This window comes from Sander lucioperca, chromosome 17 (genome assembly GCF_008315115.2).
Source record: "Sander lucioperca isolate FBNREF2018 chromosome 17, SLUC_FBN_1.2, whole genome shotgun sequence".
In the NCBI taxonomy this organism is placed as follows: domain Eukaryota; kingdom Metazoa; phylum Chordata; class Actinopteri; order Perciformes; family Percidae; genus Sander; species Sander lucioperca.
The window spans coordinates 4,761,363-4,769,557 of record NC_050189.1 but is presented as its reverse complement, the minus strand read 5'-3'; the positions used below and the strand labels follow the sequence as shown (position 1 = coordinate 4,769,557).

General features: G+C 38.0%; 1 protein-coding gene across 1 annotated transcript; it reads right to left on the bottom strand.

Annotated features, from left to right (window-relative positions):
• Positions 1–976: 976 nt before the first annotated feature.
• On the bottom strand, positions 977–7,264 carry si:dkey-19b23.15 (diamine acetyltransferase 2). Its single transcript, XM_031289826.2, has 6 exons — positions 7,036–7,264; positions 6,700–6,751; positions 5,987–6,070; positions 3,482–3,583; positions 3,330–3,370; positions 977–3,094 (listed from the first exon to the last, which is right to left on the bottom strand). Exons 1-6 carry the CDS (start codon positions 7,096–7,098, stop codon positions 2,927–2,929), a joined length of 510 nt encoding a protein of 169 aa, XP_031145686.1. The 5' UTR covers positions 7,099–7,264; the 3' UTR covers positions 977–2,926.
• Between the last annotated feature and the right edge of the window lie 931 nt (positions 7,265–8,195).

The following is an 8,195-nucleotide window of genomic DNA, read 5'->3' as shown; positions in this document are numbered from 1 at the left end:
CGGTTTAAAAAAGAAAAAAAATCTAAACAAACAAACAAAAAAGTAGAAAACAAACCTGAAGCTGAAGAAACCCTCAACGTTAACGGAAAAGACCCGCGAACCTGAGAGAGAGCGAGAGAGCGAGAGAGCGAGAGAGAGAGAGAGATGTTCCGTGTGAGTGAGCAGAGCAGGGCACAGCAACACAATAAATCTGTATGTGTGTAGGGGAGGGGCGCTGTGACGACTAGCCTATCACAGAACGCAGACACAGTCAACTACCCAATGAGGATTTTTATTCAATCCGAGCACAGATATTGACTCGTATTACTCGTATAATACTTGTACTCGGCAAAAGTGCTTTATCCGTACCGGATACTCGTTACTTCGATACTAATGTTTACCTAGCTTTTTGGAAGACTTAAGTGCACGTATTTGGCGGGGGTTTAGGCATCCTTCCTCAAGAAAATGTAACGTGTTTCAATTTTTTTTTTTTTTAATGCAATTTTCTTTTTTACATCATTTTGGACCGTTTTTATTACTAGCATATCTGTGTTTAAAACATTGGAAAAGCTATAATAAGCAGATAATAAATAAATAAATAAATAAATAATACTCAAAAAGCTTAAAGACAAAACTTTGCTAAAGAAGTCCAACTACAGTCATTCGATCTAAGAAAACTTTTAGTTTCATTCATTCAGCTTAGGTGCTCCCCAAAATGGCTAAGGTGCTGCACCTAAACCTTATAATAAGGGAAAGCTATGGGTTCTAGGCTAAATGTAACACTGCTATGGGTGGTTTCTAATGTATCTGGATTTCTTTTACAGCAAATGACACTAAAGGTGCTTTTTTGTGGCCTCAACACTTTGCTGGTCACGTGAAAAACCTGTGAATCCATTTTTGGTTGAGAGAATTTATATGATCTCATGAAGTCCTTTAAAAACTCATTGGATGAGGTCTAAAATGCACGATGTTACTTAAAAGCTTTGGATTCACAAGGTTTCCACCCAACTATGATCGTCTTTATTTTCAACCGTTTCAGAGACAAAATCAGACACATTAACACATTAAAACAAATGCCTCTGCTGGCAGAAAAAAACATCAATGCATGTACCATTTGAAAACATATCGGAAATATCTTGCCATGTGAATGATAACTGGGTAACACACTTAGGCCCTTTAGACACCTTAACAGCACCACAGTTGTGGAAATGAGCCTAATACATTAACATGGTTGTTTTTATACTTATACTAACAGTTTCACAGTGCAGTAACCACAATATATATATATATTATACACACCCTGCTAACTAAACGGTTAAATATGCTTTCTTGTCTTTTGTATTTAAATTGTATCAGTCCAAGACTTTTACTTTTTAAATTCCAGCAGATGGATCGTTTTTGTCTGATGGCATGGAAGTAGGTTTAGGTTCAACTGATTCCTTTACTTCATAATTCCATCCATTATTGCACACATAGCTTAAAAGTAAATGAAACATTGCAAATACCAACATTGTACTTTACAACAGCTTTATAGCACTCATCTGGAAGACAAGGGGAGAGATGACTGACTCTTTGGTTGTCATAGTTTATAATAATTTAAAGGGATAACTTACCATAAACTCACTCCTTTCAACAGCCATACAGTACAATGAAACATACATCTTGGCTTTGCAATGCATTAGGTTTTTATGGATTTTTGTGCAAAAAGAAAATATTTCAATTCTAGATGATTGTGTGTTAAGACTTTCTCTAAAAACCCCCCACACACACGCACACTCCTGTCGGACCTTTCTCATGTCCATATATTTTATATTTTTTCACAAGAGAGGTTAGGTTATTTGATCTATTTAACACCCAAATCAAAAATGCTCTGGGTCATACCATATCACAAGGGAAAAACACAAAACACAGATTTTAGTGCCTCTAAACGTATTGCGTATAGGCCCCATTCCAATACTTAAAACTGCATCCTTGACTTACTAAATAATAACCCAATTGACTGTTTGCTAAACCCTTCTTCAAACAGGAACAAGGCACAGCAGGTTGAAGCGGTGTGCGTGAGGCTGTAGTAAGATACCTCGTATATACAGAGTTTGGAGGGTTTTTTAAAAAAAAATTTTTTAGCCGTACCAAAACCAAAAACACCAATGTAAGCTGCAAACATTTGCATATCTGGCTGACTAGCTTACTACCAGTAGTAACTGAGCATTATTTTAAAGCCAAGGAGCATATAATTAGTTAACTGCATTATTATGTTATTTTGTGTTAATACAAGTTAAATTGGGCTGGAACATCGACTGTGTGGGAGCCAAAATACTGCTATGTCAGAGTTTAGGCTAACATTAGCATCTCTATCCTGCTCATTATTGGATTTGATTTTCGCTCCAGCAAATCTCGTCGACTGACTTTTTGCTTGGACATATAGCATAAGCCTCAGTCTTTTAGCATTAAAATATGTATGTAGCCATCATGTGTACATATTTTTTACAGGACTCATTTAAAGAGAGTCAGCTGGGAAGCATCAAAAGTTGGCTAATTAGCTAATGCTAGCTAACTGCAGTTAATAAAATCTGCCAGTTGTCATTTCAGCCGACAAAATTGACATTGTCATATGCTATAAATGAGAAGCCTGCTTTTGTTTACCTCCATGTGAAATAGATGACATATTGTGTAATTGTAAAAAAACATGTAATTGTAAATCCCCCATTATTATTGTAAACTGCATATATGCTGTGCTAGCTTGAAAAACTTGATAGGCGTAATAACAGTAACTAAGGGGGGCGGGGCTTAACAAACAGTCAATTATTTAAATAATCTGCCCTTTGTGAAATTGGCTTATCGATTGTCATTGTCAAGTTTTGGAACGGGGCCAATGAGTGGTGCTCTATCCCTGCACTCTGTGACCGTATGGTTGCAAAGGTCATGCTGTCATGAGCCCAGTGTTAGCTTAGGGTTGGGCCAGGCGCTCCAACGCCTCTCCATCGCAGCGCATACAGTGGTAGCCCATGTCAGCCGTGACGTCGAAGCTGCCCTGGCTGAGGTAAAAGTCCATAGATGGTTTGTTCCAGTTCAGGACGGTGAAGTTAAGCTGGCTGCAGCCGGCAGCCAGGCCCAGCTACAGGAGCAGGAAGACAGACATGAGTACTGCTGTGCTGATATAAGGGATTTATGCAAGTTCCAAGACATGTTATGCATTATGTTGCAAAACCTCCTTTCCCGAATTTCCCCTCTGGGGATCAATAAAGGATTAGGCTTTTCTTTGTAGAGAGAGAGAGAACAGCCATGGTTTAACGTATACAGTACATGTCCATGTCTTGCCCAGTCAAATTATGGATTGATGTTTTACTCACCTGAGCTACCTTACTCATAAGCGCTTTACCAATGCCCTTCCCTGGAAGACAGATACCATGGATTACTTGAGAAAGTTTTTCTCTTTAGGCCATTTTCACAAATTATATTGACTCCATAAAAACAATGACATTTTTGAGACTGTGCACTGTACCTCTAAACTCAGGCATCACGTACAAGTCCTCCATATAAATGGCTCTGCCCGACCATGAGCTGTAGGAATAAAAATAAAGTGCATATCCTATCTTCGTATGGCCTGAAAGAAAAAGAAAAAATGTGAAATCAATGCACTAGGGCTGAACGATTAATTGCATTTGCGATAATATCGCGATATGTTAAAACGCGATTTCCTAATCGCAAAGGCTGCGATTTGGTCACATGACTCGCGAGAGCAAATCAGTCTGCACTCCGCAGAGAAAGCATCAACTTAGCACGCTAACGCTACACTGTACCTTGAGCTGATTTCTGTCATTCAAACAACTCTGAGTTGTAGTTTAAAACTTTTACAGCCATTTTAATAAAATGAAGGGTTTTATTCTGGTTCGAGTCCATACGTGCAGTTAATGGATACAGACACGCAGAACTGAAGGCTCGGTTGGCAACTATTAGCTAGCTCTGATTAGCGGTTAGCTCCGGTTAGCTCTGGTTAGCGGTTAGCTCCGTTATAAAGATATGGAGTGGAGGAGCTGCCACTGAGAGGGGTAACAACCAGACTCTGATAAATGACGTTCGGGGAGCTTTCACAGCAGCGCGGCCGCGGTGTTTCAACGGTTTTATTAGTACAGTTAATCCCACGGCAAGAACACCAGCAACTAGCTAACGTAACGATAGCCTCTCTGAGCAAGTGCACACGGCAGCACGCAACTTCACGAGGGGGAGGGGCTGGAGGCAGCTCCTCTCTGTGCACTGTAAAAAAAAAATACTGTGTGTGTGTGTGTGTGTGTGTATATACTATATTTTTACTTTTTTAACTGTCTAGTGTGTAATTGTGTGTTCATACTATAAAATGATTTATTGTTTGTCTTTGTTGAATAATACAGAAGACAAAGCTTAAAAAAATTATCAAATCGCAATCGCAATATTTGGGAAAGAAATCGCAATTAGATTATTTTCAAAAATCGTTCAGCCCTACAATGCACCAGGAAATGGTAGTGAGCAGGTGATTTGAGTAACAGTAATCAACTTTTAAAAGCAGCATAAAACTTGTGTGTTTATTCTATAGGTATTTTTCTACTAAGTATTTGTCATATCACAATACATATTCACAGCATATGTTTCTTTTCAGGATATACTGTAACTGCATATCATTCCCTAAACATTTTTAGTTTTTGAATTGATTTCATTGTACTGTTCTTGAGCGTTTGTTAATAATAATGTAATGTTGTTGTAGTGGGGGAGGGTGAAGGGTAAATGTTGTGTCTACAATAAGTCTGTTACACATGACAAATCAATTAATAAATGTGTTAAACAAAATATTTAAACTTTAGACTTTTAGTTCAACTTCTCAAAGTTTTTCTGGTTGATGATTTTAAAACAGTATTTCATGATTTTATTTGGCCGTCTTTTAGCTTAAAGATGCTTTAGTGCGCGTAGAGTAAGGTTGCATCCGAAATCGCATACTCTGCACTACATACTCAATATGTATACTATCGGTCAACATACTTTTGTGTAAATAAACAGTAGTGTGTATCTTTTCGGACGCACTAAGCTATAATTTTCAACGTCACTTCCTGAAAGCCTCCTTGCCGTTGAAGACACTAACCATGGTAACCCCTGCCGACCTCGGCTCTGCCGGCATCGTCTTTTAATGTTAAAATTACTGAAAGAGGTGAATAACTAGACCAACAGTCGTTTAAATATGTAGACATGTAAATTGAGTGTTATTGACGTTACAGAGCGCCTCGGTTTCTGTCCGTTTGTCTGTTATGAACGTTGTTGTTACTATCGCATTGCATTGTGGGTTATTTATGCAGGCGTAGTGTCCAGTATTGCATACTGTAATATTTTACCGGAAATAGTATGCAATTCACGTACTATTATTTTGTAGTGTCAGAAAGCAGCAAAAGAGAGATTCCAAAATGGATTTGTTGTCCAACAATGCAGGGAATTCAGTACATTCTTGTTGTTCATGTTGCTATAATTTGATAATTGTAGCTGCTGGATTTCAAGATGTCAATCACATGCTAGCATCTTTTTAACTGGTAGAAATCACAACGGATATTTGTCTTTCCTCATTTCGGTCAATGTGGTTATTAGGCTGATTCTAGCTGCCAGAAGCTAATCTGCATCCTGTCAGGCGATTGGTTGAGAAGCTATATGGATATTAATGTGCTCGATTATCAGAGTCATGGTGTAAGTCAAACACACTTACACAGGCAGCCATTCCTCAGTATAAAGTCAGATATCTGAATCTTGAATTGCATAGTACAGAAAAAGTGGAATTTCTGTGTTGACAACTTATAAATGTTGTACTTCTGGTCACAGTCCAAACAGGTGTTAGAGAGGTGATAAATCTACCTGCTGTTGCATTACTGTTTTGTGATCTTTTTTTTTTTTGTTTGTATGAGAATGAAGATGTGTACAACTCCATAGCTCCCACAAATACGATTGCTTGTAACAGTAGTGAAGTTAACAGTGTTTTTGATGGTTTCCCCCTCACCTTCTTTGGTTTTGTGCTGTTCTGGCACCTCAGCGATAATCCCATGGAAGAACGGGTTCTTGGAGAAGCCGTCCTGCTCCAAGTCTGCATATAAAATACAAAAAAGATTATATGTGATATGCTGGTGATAGTTTTTCCTGAAAGTAAGGTCAGACATCCCATGGTCTCTTAAATGACACCATGTGGATTGTGATGATGTGGTTTGAAACTACTGTGAAAGTTGGCAAAAGAACCTCAAAACAAGGTCAATTTAGTAGCTTTTGATTGTATCACAATCTCTTTTTGATTGTCATGAAATTGTTTGTGTTGGTGTAAAAGTTTATATTGAACGTATCATTAGATCTATCTATCTATCTATCTATCTATCTATCTATCTATCTATACCTCGATAAGAGCAGCAAAAATTTCACAGGGTCAATTTAGTAGCTGTTCTGGAGCTTTCGTTCATATCACATCACATAATCTTTGTAAATAAAGAAAAATAAAATTGCAAACGAAAAAAGTCCTAAATTGCTCAAAAATGGGACATTTCGGTGTCTAAATTCAACTGGACAAAGTCCGTCTGCTAAGGAAGATCATGTGATATCATCAAAAGCTCTGGATTTCATCGTTTTTTTTAATGAAGGTTAAATAAATGTATACATGAGGTCAAAGCAGAGAACTGTACATATTATTTTAACAGATTATTTTTAGCACAGCTGTTAATACAGTACCTCTCTGAGTGACTTTTACATGATCTGCGACTTTCTCATATTCAGCCAACTCCTGTGAAAAATAAATACAAATAACATCAGTTTGCACTACTGTGAAATATCACAATTCCTTAACCTAAATTACTGTCAGTTAGCCTATACCAAATGGATGCATATCTGATGCGCACTCTAATAAAACCGCAGGCATAATATATTGATACAATAACATCTTAATGATCTAATAACCGCTATATCGTGTATTTGACGTATCTACTGACGTAAGCTCGTGAGTCATATAGGCAACCCAATGTCTTCCGAGTCATATAGCCTACAGCTGCACTACACGTTTCCGCTCACCACAATCATCCGCGCGATGTCCTTGCAGTCCTCCACGTTAGCTGCACGGATAGAGAAGTCCATGTTGTGTGGTGTGATGATGTGATGCTCACGACGTGTGGCGGTTCTCCGATTGTGGATTTGGACGGATGTAACGTGAAAAATGACTGTGGAGGTCTGCAGCTGTCCTCTTCTTCACGAACTCCTACCAAAACAGGAAGAGAACTGAGCTGAAAGCGCCCTGGAGGGAGGGAGGGGTACGGTGGCCCTGAAGTGCAAATCACAACAGCAATAAGAAAAACGCGATGGCAAATATGAAAACACGACGGCGAATATGAAAACACGACGGCAAATAGGAAAACACGACGGCAAATATGAAAACACAACAGCAAATAGGAAAACACGACGGCAAATAGGAAAACACGACGGCAAATATGAAAACACGACAGCAAATAGGTTAACACGACAGAAGTTGGCATCCGATTCGCAGCTTCCGATTCGGCAGTTAAGGGGAAATTTAAGGGGAACTTAAAACTGTCCGATTCAGCAGGGAAACATAATTTACATTGCTAAGTGACTGATCCTCCGTTTTTTGAACCTCTTACTGTATTGAATGAGTGTTAGTCATTAAGGTAAATTATTAATTATGTCTAAAACACACTTTTAGATTTGTGAAAGCTTTATTGTCTTTATGAGAACACAATAAAGGGAGATTTCACCGTTTTTCTAAACTTGTCAAATCAGGACTAAATTATCCCAGAGAGTCTAAGGATTCTTAAAAACACAGTTTGAGATTTGTGAAAGCTTTATTCTATTTGTGAAAATGCAATAAAAGGAGATTTTACTGTATTTTTCACATATAGACTACATTGGACCAGGTCCAGATCCAAAACCACAATACTTAAGACTTGTCAAATCAGGACTAAATTATCCCAAAGAGGCTAAATAAACTGTTTTATTTTATTGCCACAGCATGGCCTTTGCTAATTGACATTCAATGTAGAAGTCCACGTCTCTCCATATCATTTCTTATATCCATGAGCAGGTCTTCCTTCTCATTTCAAAAGAAAAATAGAAAAAGTTATTTTTACCTTTTGGAAATCAATCCAAATATCGTCATAGATTTGCCAGTGGTTTAATTTACTTTTCAAATCCTTCTCCTTCAACATAAGTGTTGTTTT

Bases quoted from the DNA above. Each gene is read 5' to 3' on its own strand.
- si:dkey-19b23.15 (XM_031289826.2), bottom strand. From the start codon at position 7,098: ATGGACTTCTCTATCCGTGCAGCTAACGTGGAGGACTGCAAGGACATC. The intron at 6,752-7,035 runs GTGAGCGGAAAC...TATTTTTCACAG, and splicing joins ACATCGCGCGGATGATTGTG to GAGTTGGCTGAATATGAGAA. The intron at 3,371-3,481 runs GTACAGTGCACA...TCTGTCTTCCAG, and splicing joins CGTGATGCCTGAGTTTAGAG to GGAAGGGCATTGGTAAAGCG.